The sequence below is a fragment of the Hippopotamus amphibius genome, chromosome 2 (genome assembly GCF_030028045.1).
Source record: "Hippopotamus amphibius kiboko isolate mHipAmp2 chromosome 2, mHipAmp2.hap2, whole genome shotgun sequence".
Taxonomy (NCBI): domain Eukaryota; kingdom Metazoa; phylum Chordata; class Mammalia; order Artiodactyla; family Hippopotamidae; genus Hippopotamus; species Hippopotamus amphibius.
In genome coordinates this window covers 97,830,545-97,851,568 of record NC_080187.1, presented here as the reverse complement: position 1 = coordinate 97,851,568, position 21,024 = coordinate 97,830,545, and the positions used below count along the sequence as shown (strand labels likewise).

The 21,024-nt window shown below is 38.9% G+C and overlaps 1 protein-coding gene across 1 annotated transcript in view; it reads right to left on the bottom strand.

Moving 5' to 3' along the window:
* The window catches only part of GLIS3 (GLIS family zinc finger 3), a 467,139-nt gene that overhangs the window by 298,080 nt on the left and 148,035 nt on the right, over positions 1-21,024 (bottom strand). Inside the window, exons 3-4 of the mRNA XM_057721332.1 lie at positions 19,327-19,534; positions 12,464-13,583 (exon numbers count right to left, since the gene is read on the bottom strand). Of these exons, the coding sequence (XP_057577315.1) occupies positions 12,464-13,583; positions 19,327-19,534 (1,328 nt within the window). The remainder of the gene's footprint in view (positions 1-12,463; positions 13,584-19,326; positions 19,535-21,024) is intronic.

Here is a 21,024-nt window from a genome sequence, read left to right as displayed (position 1 = left end):
CATTCTCAATGGGGAAAAACTGGAAGAATTCCCTCTAAGAACAGGAACAAGACAAGGGTTCCCACTCTCACCATTATTATACAACATAGTTTTGGAAGTTTTAGCCACAGCAATCAGAGAAGAAAATGAAATAAAAGGAATCAAATTGGAAAAGAAGAAGTCAAATTGTCACTCTTTGCAGATGACATGATATTATATATAGAAAACCCTAAAGACTCTACCAGAAAACTGCTAGCACTCATTGATGAGTTTAGTCAAGTAGCAGGATACAAAATTAATGCACAGAAATCTCTTGCATTCCTATACACTAAAAACGGAAGAGCAGAAAGAGAAATTAAGGAAACTCTCCCATTCACCATTGCAACCAAAAGAATAAAATACCTAGGAATAAACCTGCTTAAGGAGGCAAAAGAGCTGTATGCAGAAAACTTTAAGACACTGATGAAAGAAATCAAAGATGACACAAACTGATGGAGGGACATACCATGTTCCTGGATTGGAAGAATCAACATCGTGAAAATGACTGTACTACCCAAAGCAATTTACAGATTCAATGCAATCCCGATCAAATTATCAATGGCATTTTTCACAGAACTAGAGCAAGAAAACTTACGATTTGTATGGAAACGCTAAAGACCCCGAATAGCCAAAGCAATCTTGAGAAGGAAAAATGGAGTTGGTGGAATCAGGCTTCCTGACTTCAAACTATACTACAAGGCCATAGTGATCAAGACAGTATGGTACTGGCACAAAAATAGAAAGGAAGATCAATGGAATAGAATAGAGAACTCAGAAGTAAGCCCAAACACATATGGGCACCTTATCTTTGACAAAGGAGGCACGAATATACAATGGAAAAAAAGACAGCCTCTTCAATAAGTGGTGCTGGGAAAATTGGACAGCAACATGTAAAAGAATGAAAATTAGAACACTTCCTAATACCATACACAAAAATAAACTCCAAATGGATTAAAGACCTACATGTAAGGCCAGACACTATCAAACTCCTAGAGGAAAACATAGGCAGAACACTCTATGACATCCATCAAAGCAAGATCCTTTTGGACCCACCTCCTAGAATCATGGAAATAAAATCAAGAATAAACAAATGGGACCTCATGAAACTTAAAAGCTTTTGCACAGCAAAAGAAACCATAAACAAGACTAGAAGGCAACCCTCAGAATGGGAAAAAATAGTTGCCTACAAAACAACGGACAAAGGATTAACCTCCAAAATATACAAGCAGCTCATGCAGCTCCATACCAAAAAAGCAAATAACCCAATCCACAAATGGGCGGAAGACCTAAACAGACATTTCTCCAAAGAAGACATACAGATGGCCAACACACACATGAAAAGATGCTCAACATCACTCATCATCAGAGAAATGCAAGTCAAAGCCACAATAAGGTATCACCTCACACCAGTCAGAATGGCCATCATCACAAAATCTGGAAACAACAAATGCTGGAGAGGGTGTGGAGAAAAGGGAACTCTCCTGCACTGTTGGTAGGAATGTAAGTTGGTACAGCCACTATGGAAAACAATTTGGAGGTTCCTTCAAAAACTACAAATAGAACTACCATATGATCCAGTAATCCCACTACTGGGCATATACCCAGAGAAAACCATAATCCCAAAAGAAACATGTACCGTAATGTTTATTGCAGCACTATTTACAATAGCCAGGACATGGAAGCAACCGAAATGCCCATCAACAAATGAATGGATAAAGAAGATGTGGCATATATATACAATGGAATATTACTCAGCTATAAAAAGGGATGAGATGGAGCTATATGTAATGAGATGGATAGACCTAGAGTCTGTCATACAGAGTGAAGTAAGTCAGAAAGAGAAAGACAAATATTGTATGCTAACTCACATATAGGGAATCTAAAAATGGTACTGATGAACTCAGTGACAAGACAAGAACAAGGACACAGATGCAGAGAATGGACTGGAGAACTCGAGGTTTGGAGGGGCGGGGGGATGAAGGGGAAGCTGAGACGAAGTGAGAGAGTAGCATAGACATATATATACTACCAAATGTACAATAGATAGCCAGTGGGAAATTGCTGTATAACAAAGGGAGTTCAATTCGAGGATGGAAGATGCCTTAGAGAACTGGGACGAGGAGGGCGGGGGGAGTCGAGGGAGGGAGGGAATACGGGGATATATGTATAAAAACAGATGATTGAACTTGGTGTACCCCCCCAAAAAATAAATAAATAAAATTAAAAGAAAACAACAACAACAAAAAAAAGAGTGTCTCTCATCTCATTGTTAAGCAAAATTATTTCAGAGGCCTTTAAGAGCAATGGAAAACATTAATTTGTTTTCAGATCAGAACACAGGATACCTAAGGAAAAAATGGCCGGCAACATTTTCTGAGGTATTGGAGGGAACGAACAAACTCCTTTTCCTTCCTAGAAATTAACTCAAAAACTTTATTTGCTCATTTTTAACTGTTTATTATGGAAATTTTCAAATCTTCTCACAGGTAGACACAACAGAATAAAAATAACCTCCATGTATCCATCACCTGAGTCCAAGAATATATATGCACACATGTATATATATATACATATATATATCTACATATACACACAGATAGATAGATAAGTCAATTGGTTGGTAAATAGACAGATATGTATGTATTTATATTTGAGAGGTACTATATGTTATTCTGATCATTGAGCCAGGTGCTATGGGTAGGACTCAAAGATAAATAATGATCTTTGAATATGTAGTTAAAAAGAAGAGAATATGACTCAAACTCCACAAATTACTTCATTCTGGGGGCTATAGTGAAGATTAAAGTAATCTAGTAGCTCAGAATTTGTGACACAATTATTTTCTTTCCCTTTTCATTTCCCTAAAGGAGTTTCTTTCCAAGGGAGAGGTCTAACACTTTCTTCCTGGTGAAAACAGCAGCTACCCCTGAGAAAGACAGTGCACTGAATCTTTTCTCAGTCACTCATCATTTATATGTATGAATTTTATCTTTGCTGAAGTTTTTTCCCAAAAGCAAGCCTTGAATAGATGGAAGCAAAAAAAAAGGAGCAAAATCCCAGGGCTCTAAGGCAGCATGGAAATTCTGAGGGAAGGAGACGGTAAGAGTCACCACAAATGTAATGGAAGACAAATTTCCATTTCAGAATTTTAAGGTGGGGTCCCCCATTTTCCCTTCATTACAACTGCTCTTCCACCCCCAAATCCATTATCTTGGCTAACAAAGCACCACTTGGTTTCACACTAGAAACTGTGACTGGGAATGGGAGAAGGAAGAGGCAGAAGAGAAAGGGTTTAGTTGCAGCAATAATTCTCATCAAAGGATGAGCTTACCAGGACCAATATCCATGCCCCAATTTAAAAATTAAAGCATTTTCAAATAAGCATGCTAAAACACAAAAAAGGAATTGTCCTATAAATACAAGTCTGAGATGCTGCCTCATAAATTTTAAGAACAAGGCCCATCAGATGCTTTATCTGGAACACTCTGAACATCTAATTCTACTGATGTTGGCTCCAGGCTGTACTCTCCAGTCACACAGGCAAATGGCCCAACATTGGGAGGTTCAAGCCCCAGTGAGGTGAGTGCTTCTAGAGCAGGAAGCTCAAGTAACAAAAGGCCAGACTCTGCTTTCACTCTGCCTTCCCCAGTCTAGAGAGGCATGAGGCCCTAAGGTGTTCCAGACTGAACTGCCAGGAATGGGTGCCATTTTGATGAGAATTTACTTAACGTGCACTCCTCTAACCATCTCAAACATTTAGCTCTGCTCTGTATTAATTCAGTCTGAGCAGAAAAAAATTCCAAAGTAAATCTTAGCAGTCAGAGGGTGGAGGGATGTCTGGAAACGGCTGACAAGCTCAACATGAGGAGTACCAGTCCAACCTTTGCTTAACAGTACTTCACTCTCTTTACAGGTTATAAAAGGAAATATTCAACGAATGGAAAGCTATTCATATACAGGATAATGTATGTGGCCTCTGTCCACATCTTAGTCATTCTACGTAACTGATCAAATAGCCTCTGGTCCCTAGTCTTCCTCAGGTTTTTAGTTTTTTTTGTCTTTTTTTAAAGCCCATCACAGACAATACTTTTATGTTTCTCTCTCTCCATGTGTTTCCCTGGCTGATGATTTGACAGAAGAAAAATTTATGTTTCATATTATAGCTGTCAAGAGATATGTTTCAATGAAGAATGAAACTATAAACTTTAAGAGAAAATAAGATGGTGTGGGGGAAATCAAAGTTTCATTTCACATGCACTAAAGCACTAGGCTTACTACCTTAGTGATGTTGCCTCCTACGACGTTTTTTTGTTTGTTTTAACTGAATTTGCATTTGTATTAACTAGGTGTGTAATTCTTTCTAATTTTCAAAATATTATCCCTGTTTGATAGTAAACGTCCTTCGTTATTGGCCCAAGGTAAATTTCCAGCCTCCTTTCCCACTCCTATCCAGTCTTGGACCATTGAACTACCTAGGAATTGTTTCTTTCCTGGACTAGTTCACACCCTTGTGTTATCACATATTGTGGTGCTCTACTTAAATGGCCTCCTTCCTTTTTTCTGCAAGAATCACTGTCTGCTTTCAAGATGCAGTCACCTCCTCTAAGATTCTATTACATAGTTGGAAGCTTATTCCCCTGTTTTCCCATTAAAACAATTTGCATAGACCTACATCATAGCCCTTGTTTCATTACTGTGTAAATAACAATTTTCACAGCTGTCACCACTAGAAGACTATGATCTCCTCAAAAGAATGTCCCATTTATCTGTACCTACTCACCCCCAGCTTCCAGAACAGGGCATGGCACATGGCTTGTACTCAGTAATCAAATGAATGAATGAGCAGGCACTGATTGGCTGGACACATCAGTGCATACACTATTTGGGTAGGACAACTATACATCCTGGTTTTCCCGTGACAAGCCTGGTTTATACCGATATTCCAGGAAAAGAGAACCCCTTTCACTCTCAAAAGTGTCCCAATTTGAAGATGAAAGTATATGCTCACCCTAATTTTGAAACATGGTGTAACTACTCATATACGTTGCCTGTGCCTGCCCAGAACTAGGTCATCTCATTTTCCAGTTTCTCAATTGCTTTTCAACTTAACAATTTTTTAAATTCTTCAAAATTCAAAAGCATTAGATCTTCCCTGTACTCAAATCCAGCATTCATGGCCCAAGAAAATAAAAACAAACACTGTGCTGCAAAATAAGAACACACAGGTTTCATCCCATTTTCTCATCAAATTCCTATCTACACCAACCTCCCCTATGAGTGATGACACCCACTAAACCAACCAATCTCCCCTCTGGTTCGAGCAAATGGGAAATCGAGCCTGCCCACCCACGTTCTGCGTTTGCCAGCCCAGGGTTACTACATTCATTGTCTTATTGATAGCCCAGAAGCCCCAACTCAGTAATTACAGTAGAAACTAATAAATTTCCCTGGGGAAAAAAAAAAAATCTCTTTTCCACATTATTCTCCCAGAGCTTGAAGAAAACATTTCTGAAAGATCAAAGAAAATCAGACTACCTCTTTTATGGAAAAATAAATGTGGTCTTTCACTTTACATACTTGAATTCCATCTGGACTCAAAGATGTCAGCACGACCACTCAGAGCAAACATAACCAAGAAATATTCCAAAGGTCACAAAAGACATTTCTAATAAATTGCCAAACTAATTTTCCACACTGATGCAGAATGAAGAAAAATACGTTTTAAAATCTACATATGAACAAACCTCAAAAGACCTGAAATATATTCCCTTAATCAGATCACTTAGGAAAAGATCATCGTAATTTTTTCTAATTTTAAAAACATTATTAAAGGGCATGAAATTAGAGAAAAACCACAAAACAAATATGAACTAAAAGGAACATTAACCATTATGTAGTTAATGATTTTGTTTAATGAGGATAAAGCCTCAAATATTTAGCCTCTTAAAGTTTTTCTCATTATCTATTGCTTTTCATTAATCCTAGAAGTGCAGGGCAAAGAAACATAAACCACGATTTGCTATGAAACGTTTGCCCAAATCTGCTACGAATTTATTTTCAGGACAAAGTTCATGAAAGGCCAGTTCCTCAGGTAAAGTGGATTAAACGCCTTCTAAAGGGAAATAAAATTAAACTACTACCAAATGGAAGGTTTCTAAACTGTGTTTTGGGATGTAAAATCCAATCTGACAGACGCCTTACAAACTGTGGTCAATGCCCCATCTGATGAGAATTTCTGTGGTTTTGTTTTTACCTAAACTAACGGGTTTGTAATTTATGGTGACATATATATGTCTACACCATGTTAGATATGCATATACACAGATAAATATGGTGGTATCTCTTTCTTATGTAAAATTGTTGGGAAAAAAAATCTTGTGATTTAGTTGTATCTTTTTAAATCACTGAGTTTGCATTAAATATTTGACAGACTGATGTCTTGTGGGATATGATTTGGAAACTACGCTCTCTCTCTGATCTTTACCAGATGTTTCACTGGTGGTGTTTCAGCCTCAAGAGACAAAGAGGATATTAATGTTAATTTTATTTATTTAATCACATTAGGCAGATTTGATAAAAGGGAAAATTCAATATTTTGGTAATTTACCAACTCTTCAGAAACATCCATAGTAGCAAAAATGTTTTGAAGGTCATTTTATATCAAAAGCAGAAAGGCTGCATTGTAGTTGGAAGGGGAAACACTCTTTCTTACCTTTAAAAATGGGAACAAATTGACAGATTTGTCAGTTCCACTTTTAACTCAAGAGGTAAAGGAGGTGGTAATGACATTCATTACTCAGCACAGTCTCATCCCAACCTTTAACTGATTATTAATTGTAGAGAGAGAATATTCTGAACGTGAAATGGACACTCAGTTGAAAGCTTTCTGCCACTACCAGAGCTCCTCTGTTATCTTCTTAGCACTTGTCTTAAATTTTATTCCAAGGGAACATGAAATTACCCTAAACATTGTCAGGACATTGATGATAATGAAAATGTACTCACTACTAAACAGTGCCTCCCTATACCTTAACTGAAATGACAGGGTAGGCTTTCATCTATCTAGAGTTCAGTGTCAGAACGTGGAAGCTTTTAGAGCACTAGTTCTCACCCTTCTGCACTGTAGAATCACCTGGAAAGCTACATCCCCACCAATTACATCACAGACTCTGGGGGTAGGACCCAGGTATGTGTATTTGATAAATCTTTTCAGGCATTTCCAATATCAGCCAAGGTGGAAATCCACCTCCTTGGAGTAAGTAGGCAATGGCAAACAACTTTCTAGTCTTACAAAAATCACTTAATTTGCCTAGGCTTTTTTCTCCTCACCTGAAAAACTGGTATGTGTGGAAGGGAGTTACAGTGTTATACTCACTGATTTTCTTTTATCTTTAGATAAAAATACATATTTATAGTTATAAAATATTTCAAACAGGCAGCACAGCACAGAAAATATTGTAAGATACCTATGACACCGGTATTACCAGCACCAAGCTAAAAAATGTTAATATTTTGCCATATTTGCATATGTACTCTTTGCATAAAAGATAAAGCAAAATCTTCACATCCTATATCTTCCTATTTCTTTTCTCTCTAGAAGTATCCACTATCCTAAGGTTATCCTGCCTACATGATTTTACTGTTTAACCAAGTAATTATGTATCTACAACAACTGTATAATACTGCTTAGCATGTGTTTAAATATACATAAATTGTATTACACTGTATATACCCTTTTGCATGTAATTGTTTCATTCAACATTATTGTCTACTTATTCATGTTGTTATCTATCAACCTACAGATATATCAAGTTATTCATAGTTTATTAATTTAAAATTCCTTTATTTCATTAGGAATAAGCCACAGTTTGTTGATTTACCTTATCTATGGACAGATAGATTATTTATGCTTTTTTAAAAAAGAGGCATGTATTCCTGCTGCCAAGAGTTGCTCTAGGGTAGACACTTAGACATGGTTTTGTTGGATATGCTCATTCTCATGTTTGCTAGATATTCTCAAATTTTTTCCAAAGTGGTTACACTAATTTACTCTCACTAGCAGTGTTAAAGCATTCCCTTCTCCATACCCTCCAATACTTGGCATTATGAGAATTTATTAATTGTTGTCAATACGAAGACTGTAGAGTGATAACTAATAATTATGCTTAGATGATACTTTCCTGAGGTCCCTTCTCGTCAGATAATTGTGTTCACCACATTAATGCCAAGTCTGATCAAAATAATAAAATAAAGGATGTGGGGAAAAAAGCCTTCTTCCACATTTTACAATGAATTTACTTTTCCTCAAGAAATGTCTTACATGGCTAAAGCTGGCCCATGCACCCAGAAGTCAGACCATAAAAGAGGAATGGGGACACAGCCTCAGCTCTGTGTTTATTTTCTTGTATTCCATAATCCAATGTTACTTAAAAAGCAAACGGCCCAATAGTCAAGCCAAAGCAAATACTCTGGACTTTGCCAGGCAAAATGCCTGTGGAGAAATGAGTCAATTTATACAAGATTCAAAGCTGTCTTTGGTCAGTGACATTTTCGTGAAAATCTGTGGGTGGGTAAAAGTTTTACAAAAATTCCTTTTTGCTATTGGATAAAATTTATCCAGGAAAAATAAGCAAAATTTAAGTGGCGACCCACATTCCCCCTAATTCCCTTATTAACACTACCTAACCTCCCAGCACAACTGCTTTCTGTTGTGCACAAAGGCCAGGGTCATGTTTCTGATTCTGGCTGTGGAACTCTGTCCCTGCGCTCACTCCGCTCTCATCAGATAGGTTTCTCATGAGAAGCGCTGGCAGCCAGAGTGTGTCTGATCTCATTCAGAGCACACCTTCCTGGGGATGCTACCTAGGTGTCGCACACTCTTCAACTTCATGGCAAAAGGACCTACTACAGTAAAAACATTCTCAGTGTGCACTTAGTTGGAACTCTTACTATGGTTACTGTTAGGGACGGTTAGTATACATCTATAGTTTAGGGTTAAACTTTATGTTGTCCTTTTAGGAATATGCAACAGGGACTCGGGAAAGAAACTAATTATAAGGCTCTATTACTTGTTTTGACTTGAGAATTTGAAACCTTATCATCTCAGAAAAACGTAAGAGAATTCAGCAAAGTTACACCTGGGAATGCTAAAAAAGTTCCGATAATTCTGAGATTCATCAATGCTGAGGCTGGTCTAAGCACGGGAAGGTCTAAATAGAATGATCTGGCACCTACCAATTGCTTTATTAGTAGACAGAAGTGAATGGACTCAGGCATTTTTAATATAAAATTGCCATATCCCAGTTTCTGATTTAACTGAGGTCTGTGTGTCTGTCTGCCGAAGCCTTTACTTCTCAAGACCTTTGCCATTGGCTGAGAATATCTTTGTAATCAAGGCCAAGACCAGAAAGAGAACAGCTGGTTTGGCTTTCCACAGAAGCAGTAAGAATGAGATCTACAGAAGGGTGGAGTTGTTTGGGTGGGAAAGGGAAAAGAAACTATTCTCTTCTTCCAGTAAGTTAACCAAATAATAAATTAACAATCCTCCCCCAGTTCTGCCACCTAAAGTCCTGAGTGATCTGAATCCCAGAGTTTGGGTAAGGCTGAGGAGTTACAGTCAGAGACTCTGAGAATGTGTTCTCCCATGCATAAGATGGAATTTGGCATCAAGGGAGGACACCAGTGGTAGCCTCTTACTGTAAGCAGGCTGTCACTGAATAGCCCTTTCACATGCCCTCCTTTTACCATGACTTCCAGAAGCTCATTGTGCTGCCTGTAGTCATGGTCACTAAATACAATTGGGTCATCACATCTTTCTTGGGTCAATAAGCTAAGTTAGTGAAAATGATGACTAACTCTAACTATGGTCCTCAGAAAATTAATAGCAGTTAAACATACGTAAAACAAAAGTGGACTGGGTCTTATAATTTAAACTGCTCCTAGCCTTTGCAGCATGTGACACAGCCACAAAAACCCAAAGATCACTTCATGTCTCCAAAAGAAGAATGTGGTCATTTTACTTGGCAAGGATCTTGAGCTTTGAATCAACTCTCATCAGTTACTAAAAAAGTGAGAGATGAAACCGTTCAGTGTTAATAGTTCTTTGTGTCTGGATTCCAAGAGTGTAAAGACTGGTTTTGCAAAAGGCAGAAAAATGCATCTTTTTCATTTGTGCATCCACATTAAGCACAACGTCTTGTCTCCATAGGCCACAACTTGAGAGGACTGCTCAACTTTCAGAGCAGAGTTATTTGCTACCGGTAAGCTACAACCCTACAAATCAAGCAGATGACATGTAGCAACATAACAGTTTTCACAAGACACAATGCTCATGATATGCACGTTTTATATGAAAATGGATGTCTCCCTGCTAAAAATATATAGTCCCAAGATGAGAATTGCAGCATTTGTCAGCCCCTAAGAAGCCCTGTTTTGTATAATACTTTTGCACTATAACATGTAATTTAATGCTTTATGGGTCTAGATTTGATATGTTATGAAGTCTAGCACTCTAAATTCTGCAAAGATTCCATCTAGAAATGGGGAGTAGGCAGACTAGGGGAGCGAGAGAAATCACCTTCCATACCCATCTTGAATAATATCATGAAAAGCTATGCAGACGCCTGCAAACATCCACCTCTCAGCCTACTCTTTCACTGAAGTATTTCTATTTTTAATAGTCATCATGCACTTTAGCAAAAGTCAACTTTATAATGTTATATGCCTTTTCAAAATCTGGGGACAGTGGGAAAATAGGGAAATCTTATTGCACAAAAATTAATTTTGCAATGCAAAAAAAATTTTTTTTGGATAATTCAAGCCTTTATGTTTATTTCAGTAAAGCCAAATCCAGCAAACTATTTTCAGTCAGGATTAGTCAGAACTAAAAGGTTGGACTGTTTTCCTTCGAGACTGAATGTCTTTCTTGCCTGCAATAGGCCGGTGTGTTCCAAACAGAGTAAATGGAATTGCCTTCACATGCTTGTCTCTTTCTGGCATTTTTAACGCAGAACCCTACTGACAGAGTAACGTTTTGTTGGCTGGAATGTAATTATTCTTTTCAGTCATATAACCTGGCAGTCTCACAATGTATCAGCTTCAAGTTCTCCTTAAGAAAAATCATATCATGGGGCATAACGCAACGACAAGCAATGCAATTTCATTCCTCCAGAAATTCCTAAAGCTCTTTCAAAAATACCTACTGGCTGGTGAAAAAGTGCTTCTAATACCTGCCTTACAACTATCACCTGTTTGGTTTGCTTTTACATGAATCTGACAGCTGGGCCAATCTATAATCAAGCATAAAATGGTAAGCATGGCCCAGATTCTTTATTATGAAGACATATTACAGAAAGAAGGGACTCTGGCTGGGGGACCACAATCTAAATAAGTTCCTTTTCAAAACGATATATATATTTCACACATTTAGTGACCTGTAGCAAATTCAATATCCAGGGAATACCTAAAATTCTCAGATTCTTAACTCTAAAAGAAATATTCCTGTCCATCTAAACTAACACAAAACACATGTTCTTCTTTCTCCAAGAGTTAAGCGAGCTATCTGAGATTGTGCAAAGCCACCCTGGGATCCCAAGAGTGATGTCTTGCTTGTAAACCCTGAGGGTTTCTGTTAGGTGTGAAATGGTTGTGCAACCATTTGAGTAATATTATTCAAAAATAGTAAATTTTGCCAAGAAACAGAGATAGTTCCAGGATTGATGTTGTGAAAAGGGGAGGTGGGGAGAAAGAGACACCATGCCCACTTCCTTCAACATCAGAGGCACAGTCCCCTCTGGGTTCTTTCTCCTTATACATGTTCCACCAAATTCCCTCTCCTTAAAGTTCAGTGAGATCCAGTAAGATTCTGCTCCTGTGGTAACCCTGAGTGTTTTTATGCTGGATATAAATCATTAACTAGTCTTACAACCTTGGAGTGTGCAGTGTGCACACATGTGGGTGTATGCAGCAACATTTTTACTAGCCAAGTTGCTAAGTGTGAGTTCCTTTCCAAATATCAGAAGCACCCCTCTAATCCTAATACTCACCCAGTTATTGGAGTGAAGGGAAAATCACTGAATATTTACTTTGGAAAAGAGCTAAAGCTTGCTGGTGGTGCAGTGTGTGTTCCGCTGCCCTGCACATTTCAGCAACTTCAAGTTGGTGCCTGGTGGGAATCAATTTTCCAAGATTTTGGACAGTGTGGCAGATGAAACTCCTCTGATCATGTACACCTGCGCAAGAGAATCTAGAAGTGGAGATATATCCCAGCCACTAATAATTAAAGAAAGCTTCCCCTTCCTCAGGCTGAAGAGGAGTCAAATCTCATGGATACCTAGACCCCCAGCATCCAAATTCCATAAAAGAAGAAAATGCCACCTGACTTGTGGCTGCATTTGGAAAACCACATACACCTTCAATGAACTCCCGTGGGCTTTAGGACACTCACCGAACACTTGTTGGGCTTCTCCCCCGAGTGGACTCTCATGTGGATCAGCAGTTTATAGCGGGCATTGAATGGCTTGTACCTTCGAGGACAACCGGCCCAGAAACAAGTGAAGTCTTCCCCTTTGCGCTGGTCTATGTGAACCTTCTCGATGTGCCGCACAAGTTCCTCCTGCTGGTCATACAAGGCGCTGCAGTCGATCCAGCGACAGCAGTGCTTGCCCCCAACGTCATCCATCTCCCCATCCTCCTCCAGGGCGGCCTGAGGTAGGGCCAGTGGTTGGGCGTGTTGGACAAGTTCTGGGTGATGCAGGTGCGGGTGGGCGTGGTAGGGGGGCGGGGGGCCTTGGGGTGGCGGAGGCAGAGGCGGCAGAGGGGGTGCCGGGGGCAACTCCAGAGCGCCGCCTGGGAAATCATCCAGGCGCTCCGTCTTCAGCAGGCCGGCCGGCTGGCCGTCGGAGTCTGGCAGGCCGTGCTGTACCACCATGTTGCTGACCAGGCCGGGCTGGAGGCCGCTGTGCTCCAGCTGCTGCATGCGCTCATACTCCAGCGCGCCATCCTCGTCGTAGGCGGGGAGAGCCAGGCCGCCGCTAGCCACCCGCATACCCTTCTGACTGCTTGGCATGGAGCATGGCTGAGGAATACAGCTGCCCCGCACCCCCAGGAAATGCCCATAGACCTCAGGCTGTGGGGACATGTTGGCGGGAGAAGCCCTCGACCCGTTGATGTAGGCGACCAAGGACGTGGGCGAAGTGCGGATGATGGTATTGAAGTCTATCCCAATGCCATCCGACAACGGGGACAAGGACAATGCTCTCTTCTTGGAGCGGGCCGAGTGGGACCTGGCCGAAGAGTGCCGGGGATTAGGGTAAGGAGAGTGGCTATTTTCCATCCCGAAAAGGTATGATGGCAATGAGTTAGAGACACTGTTGCTGGACATGGCTGTCCCAGGTGGAAGGCTAAGGAGGTCCCCTAGATCAATGCCATTCTGAGAGCTGTGGTTGGAGGAGAGCGAAGGGAGAACCCTGTAGCCGTGAGACCACTCTTGTTTCACGCTCAAGGCTGACTGACTTTCTGTCAGACTCAAGGTTGAGGACGCCAAAGACTCACACGAAATAAGGGACCTGGAACAGCAGCCAGAAGGGGGGGGAGAAAAAGGACAAACATTTTAGCAGGATATGGATTGCCTAAGAGCTAAAAGAACATTGCATCGACAATCCCTTAAGTATTTCCCCTAATTACATTCTCGGCTAAACACACATTCTTTGGCTAAGATAAAACCCAAGGCTTTCAGTTCCAGGTAAATAACATTTTACCAAGAAGAACAATAAAGGCTAATGCTCGCTGGAATAATAAAACAAAAGATCTGTTGTTATAAATAATCTTAATACTTTAATGATAACAAATAGTCCTTGCTTTATTTTTAAATACCTTTTTTAATATAGGGAAAAGTTAGAGACCTAGGAATAATTATTGAAGCTTATCATGGCAAACTAAATAAACAAGTATTTATTAAGCACCTATTGTGTGCAGCACACTACAAATAGGCATTGCAGGGAACACAAGTCTAACGAGAGTCCCAGACCTGGAGTGAAATCTATTTGGTGAGGTAAAACATAAACCTATCCTTAATTTGAAAAAAAAAAAAGGAAGTCCTCAGAGTCAAAGGGTCATCCAGGGGACATAATAATTTCACAAATTTATTTCACTGACGTTAAGGAATTTTAAATATTTCTATAAAAGACAGCAACTCACACTATAAGTACTCAGTCACAACATCAAGTTGCCCTAGAAATAAAAAATATATATATAATACAGCTGTAATATATAAGGGAGCAACAGCCTGAAATAAGCCGTATTTGGAATTACGCATTTGGGCCAGGCAGGCTTTAATCACACCTGCTAGTTTTGGATCTTCCATGAGCTGTTGTCCTCGAATCATAACAGATTTGGACTGAGGGCAAAGCATCTGCTTTAAGTACTTCTCTTTTGCAACAATTCCTCTCCTGTCCTCCTTACCCTTTACAAAACATGCCTCACTTGTCACAACATTTACCTGAATGTCAAAATGCTTTGTAATGTAGTCTGGCCACTTTAAAATTCATTTTGCTTTACTATGACATCATTGCCTTAAACATCATTGAACAGAAAAGCTATGCCCTTTGGATAGAAAATTTGTCACAAAGAGATTAGACATAATTCACCATATTCCCAAGTCAGAATAGTGTATATCAGAAAACCCTGGCTTTTTTATGTGTACTTGCACTGGCTTTCTACAGAGATCTTTTTTCTGACAAAAAAATTAAAATAAAATATCATATAGAATGTCTATCTTCCCAGAATGAACCCATTTACTACTCCCAGCTGTTATACAGCAACCTGTTGCAAAAGAACTGAGGGGAAAATAGAAGCATTCTCATCCCATCTGTTCCTCTTACTTCTTTTCACAAAATGGAAGCCAGGAACAACAATGTTTCCTACAAGCATGAGAAATTAGCAAGAAAACATCTCCGCTCGGAAATGCACAGTGTAAGGTGATGGATAACACCGCTGTGGATGTGGTGTTTCCATCAAGTGAAGTAATGTTTACCAATGACAAACACAGCAGGAATTTACATCCAGTTGCCCTTGACACAGACGTTTTTTCCTCTGTCCAAATTCTTATATTTGGGCTGAAGTCCTTTTGCAAACCCCAAAGTGGTTTCTGAACCATCTGTTTTTTAATTCCCCATGGACACTTTTGATTATTATCCCAGCACACCCGCAGCTTGTAGCTCTCCCTGCAGAGCTCGGCTGAAGGCTCCTGGTGACAGGATGTCAAGGGCCTTTTGGTCCCTTCGCCAGGGAGATTCAGGAACTGCTTTCTGACCCAAGTCAAATCAGTAGTCGTGTCATATATGAGGCAAAGACAACTGACTTTGCTTTACACCCTGAGGTTGAGATGGTTTATACATTCTCAAATGGTGCATTTGCCTGGTCAGTGTCATAGTGGAGCATTTCAGATTTTTAAGCAGTGAATAGCAGGCAGAAAGTATTTTACCCACCTGTATATACTTCACATTTGAAATTATATTATTTGGTTTGAGGGCTGCCTATAGTGAGACATGTTCATTTGTTCCATTGTCAACAGGTGTTTCTTATTTTCCCAAAATATACCTAAGTATGGCTCAATTTAAATTTGAGCATAACCCCATGCAGGCACATTCCTTAACTTCTTGGACATTTCAGTTTTCTAAGACAGCTAACATACATTTTTCAGAAAGCAAATTCTATGTTCTATTCACTAAGGCAATACTATGAAAGCAGAATTCCCTCTTCTTTCTTGAACACCTAATAAGAACAAAACTTCCAACAAATGGCCTTTGCCTAGCAGCCCATCTCCCTTCTGAGCAATTACCCAGATCTTTTAACATTTCAAAGTTCTAATCCATGAAACCTGCCCCAAAGATAGTAGCTCTCAGTAAAAATCCTCTTTCCAGAAAAATTATATACTGTCTGTACTGAGCCTTAAACATAGCTAACTTTAGGCATCTGTGGGTGTTATCTTCCTCAATAAAATTTAAGGTCTTCCAATAAAAGGGATCATATTTATCTCCACCAGTATCCATCAGAATGTTAGATAAAGTTTTCCAAAAATATGTTGATTAAGGTGAGTAATCAATGATAACTGTCATTTTTAACTTATGAAGTATTTTCCCTATATATTATTTCATTTAATACAACCTGTGAAGTAAGTAAATTGGATTGTTTAAATAACCTGTTTTACAAGGAATAAAACCAAGTTCCTGTGAAATTCCTCCCAGTGACACCAAAAAAGGACCAAAAGTCCTTAAAGAAGTACAAATAAAGCAGCATTTGATAGGCAGTCACCTAGTTGGATCACATACGTCCTCCATTGTTTTCCCCACATCATACCCCACATGTAATCCATAATGCTCTGCTTGACTGAAAGACCTGGTGTAAGATGCTTAAAGTCACACAAGCTACAACTGGAACCCACATTTTCTGTTCTATTTCTGAAACAAAATGTTGAATGATTAGGAAAGATTCCAAACAATTCTTGCCTATAATGCCTGCTGCTACCCACACCAGGCCTATGGGAAAGAAAGTAACAAAGAGCTGTGGTTCTATCACCATACTGAGAAAAATCTCCATTTCCGTATGTTCATCTAATCCTAAGCCTTTTATTTCTAGTGACTGGTTAATCTGAAGCTATATGTGAAAGAAATATAACTCAAACAAAATAAAAGCAATATGAAAAACTCAGAAACCATCAGTGAAATAGGTTAGGGTGGCTGGTGAAGCAAGAGCTCAGTAACTCTCAAGGGGCCATAAGAGGTGTGATGACCAAATTGAATTGCCTGGTTCAGTGCCACGCTCAAAAGAAATATTAACTTATATACAGCAAGGAATTCCTCAAAATGATGCTCAAGAGGATGACTATATATATGTATACATATATATGCATATGTATATGTCATGAAAAAGAGATGTGCAACAAAAGAGTTACAGAATTGATCCAATAAAGTATTACTTATAATATTGAAGTAAAGGGAAACAAGTGCCCAGTATTAAAAGACTGATAAAAATTACAGTTTTATTTATATACATTTTAACAAAATGGAATCTTGGGCAGGAAGAAGTAATTATATGATGCTAAAGATTTTTTTACCACAAAAGATTATTACAAAGGAAAGTATATTAACTGAAAAAAGTAAATATAATACTATGTAGATCATTATAGATCAATTTGGTGGAAAGGGAAACTTATGCTTATTGTATATGTTTGCCTAGAGCTAGAAGGATACATATCAAAATTCCACCCATGGCTGACTGTGAGTGGTAGGATTCAGGATGACTATCACATACTGTCTTGCGCTTGTCCATATTTTCTGCATTTTCTACAATGAGTAAGGATTACATAGATAATCAGGAAAAAACAATAAATTTTACAGCTTTTTACAGGGTGGCCATCACTCAGAATGAACAGTTCACACCCCCACCCAGCCTCCCACCCAGTTCTTCCCCTCCCCCTGGACATGCCCCCAATAAATAAAACACAAAGCTGATTCTCTCTCCATCTTCTCTTTAGATAGCAAAATGCCTTCAAGTTGAACTGTTGCCTCCTGTCCTATGTCTCCTCTTATGGAACACACAAACCAATTTAAGTATTACAAATAAATGTTACCTTTCCAAATTGCTAAAAGTAAATTCAATATTTCACCAAGCTACTTCCCAACTCCTGTTTCTTTGTTCATCCTGCAAAAAATTATTTCCATAGGACACACAGAATACATAGTCAAAACATATGTCAGTGCACCTCTAAGATGTTGTCTTTTAAGGATAAAAATTTATGCTAAGGCATCAAATATGTCAGAAAACACTGAGATAATGACCCTTCCCTGCCCGACCCATGAAAGGGACTGCACTAGATACACGCATGGCTGAAGCAGCCTGTGCCCTGCCTACCTTCAGTTTCTTCGTTAATTATGACTCTCTGCCTTCAAGGCATGGGCTGGACTTACCACAGACAGGAAGCTGAAGGCTTCCCAATGACACCTACCCCACGAGTATAGTTAATTTTACATGCAATACTCAGCAAGTCTGAAGCGTCCCTCAAGGCATAATCATCAATAGGAAAATGACAGGAGTAGCTTTCCATCACAAAAAAAAAAAAAAATCTCAGGTGAAAAACAAGTTTCCATCTCATGAAAAAACTGGCATAAAAAATGATCCAGGAACTGTGATTTCAGAGTCTCGAATAGCAGCTAGGAGGACAGTGCAAAGATACAAGAGGGGGAAAGAGGAGTAAGAGGAAAAGAAGGAAGGGGAGGAAAAAGAGGAAGAAACAGAACCCAGAACTACAAGGCTTCTTAGCGGATTCCAGTCCCCCAAGAAGAGGAACAGAGGTCCACAGAACAGAGGTCCAATTCCTTTGCAAAAATCACAATTACAACAGATCTGGGACTAAGGCAAAAACTTTAGATTGTATTTCTCGAAGAAGACTATTTATAAAAGATGAAATAATCATTTCAAACATAGAAATAGACCTTATACACTGCACAGTATTTTGGTTTTATGTTCCCTGTAATATCAGCCTTGAGAGATATAAAAATTTGTCTGATGAGGTAATTTCCCTATTCAATTATCTCCCATGGAGATAAATATATGGCATTTATTGGACCTATTATTCCAGCACCTAATCAGACACTGTGGTGAAATGTTATGTAACTCACATACGAAAGTATGTCTTCCCGGACACATCATAAGGTCTTGAAATTCATGACTTCTATCTTTACTTTTTCAACTATCTCCCTAAACTTCAACTATTGTATATGCAGGACAGTAGGTATTTAAGATAGTTGGTTAAATGGGTGAATAGGTGGATGAACAGACAAACAGACTGTAAAGCAGTTTTAAGATGCTGCAACATACACACTGAAAAACGAGCAGCTGAGATAGATGTGCATGGAATATCTTATCTTTCTAGGCCATGATATGACCTGCTTCACCAGGAGTCAACAGATTAACACACTGGCATTTGGTCACAGAGGCCCCCAAATCTCAAAGTAGGCATTAATTTCACTCACACTGTAAGACAGCAGGTATTAAACCATTCTTCCCAATTAAGATGATATTATAGCACACACAGTTTTTATACACATTCCCCTACAAAGCTCAAAGTAAAAGAGCTGCTGGGGGGTCACGGGGGTAGGGGAGAAAGAGAGAGAGAGAGAGTTGTGTTGTGTTGTGTTGTGTTGTGTTGTGTTGTGTTGTGTTGTGTGGGCATGTGTTCAGGAAGGAAAGGGAAAACATTCATGGGTGTGATTATACCATAAGAAGGGGAAAAAAAAAGTAACTTGAGACCTGGTATCTGAAGGAGGTATATTCAGGTTGGCTGCATTCATTGCCCTCTGTAAGCTAGGACTGATCTGGTTGCATGCTGTAGAGACCTGGCTTGCTGGTGGTGAAATGGGTCCCAGTCGCTGAACCATCATGGGACTGCTGGTGACCACTAGATTGTTGCAGCTGCCTTTTCCAATGGACTTGCACTGAGGCCCAAAGCCAAGAGCCCCTAAAAACAAATGAATCAGGTTAGCTTTCATGTCCCTTACATCAGAAATCAGTAAATACACATATGTGCACACTTATATCAGGACTCATCTTTAGAGACAGTCCTTGGATCATCTTTTTTTTTTCCTTCAATATTAGTGATACCAAAAAACTTTCTCTAATTCCAATGAAAAATCCATAATGCTACAATAGAAACCCTCCTATAATCACCACTCATACAAAATATGCTTACATTTTCCTTCTTCTATATAGAAATGTCCAGTTATATTAAGAACCATATTTTATCATCCCTTTACCTAAAGGGTTAAGGCACTAAGTAGATGGGATTACTTATATCAAACCATGTTTTTTCTAGAATAGCTAATATCTTGAATCACCCAGCAAGGAAAGTTGACACTGCTGAAAAAAACTTGTTTAACTGGTTCACTTCATTCCTAGTCTGGCCTTCCAAAAAGCCTCTTTAAAAGGATATAGTCTGGCTGCGTCTCTCCAATCTTTATTTTTCCTCTTCACCCTAATACATTTTCATTGGACATACACCCAATTTTTTTTTAAAAATCAAGATGAGAGAGCCCTAAACAACACATTCATTCTAAAAGTAGCATGTTAACCAAATTTGACATAGATTTTTCATTGCATTAGTAACAATCTTCGAATGTAGTAAAATTTGGTACATACCCAGAGAGGAAAGAAAAAAAAAAGAAACCCTCAAGAATTTGTGCTGTTACGGAAAAGTGAAAAGCAAAGAGGAGAAAGGTAAACACTGCCATGACTCATTTATAAAAAAATAATAATAGTGGTTGAATCATTCTAGACATTCTTTTTACATGGATATACTTTTTCAAACATTTTTTTGCAAACTATCTGGTCAAGTCTTGGTTCCCATTTCAAACAAATAAAAATAAATATGATCTCAGTTTTTTTTGGCAAATTAGGATCTAAAATTTTTTCACCAAATTCCCCATCTTTCTCATTGATATATTTGGGATCAAAGTAGTAGAAAAGCATCACAGTAACTTTCCTTAGCCCTAGGGAGTATAATTTTTTATTTTGTCTTTTTCAAAAATTAAGTTAATAGCCCAAAATGACTTTTTCATCTTTTGTAACATTCTCTTCCAAGAGCCCACAAAACTAAGGATAAACAAGACCTTAGAGTAATCACCAATGCTCTCATCAATGAAAACACATCTCCAAAGTGCCAGGAGAATCACAGCATCTTTAGCTAGCAGGAAGCCTTCTCTAGTCCAGCCCTCTGGGAAACTAAAATCCAAGTGGTAATTGACTTGCTCAAGATCACATAGGGATTTACTGACAGAGCAGAAATGGATTCTACAAGAGTGTATTTTCATGGCACCTGTGTGCTTAAGTTTAGGTGTTGGATGCTTAGTTTCTTCCTTAGATACTTTCCAAGATCCAAGAAAGTTTCCACAGAAATTTCTCTCTGATTTTTTTTTTAGATACACAAACCAGAACTTTCTCCTCTCCCTGCAG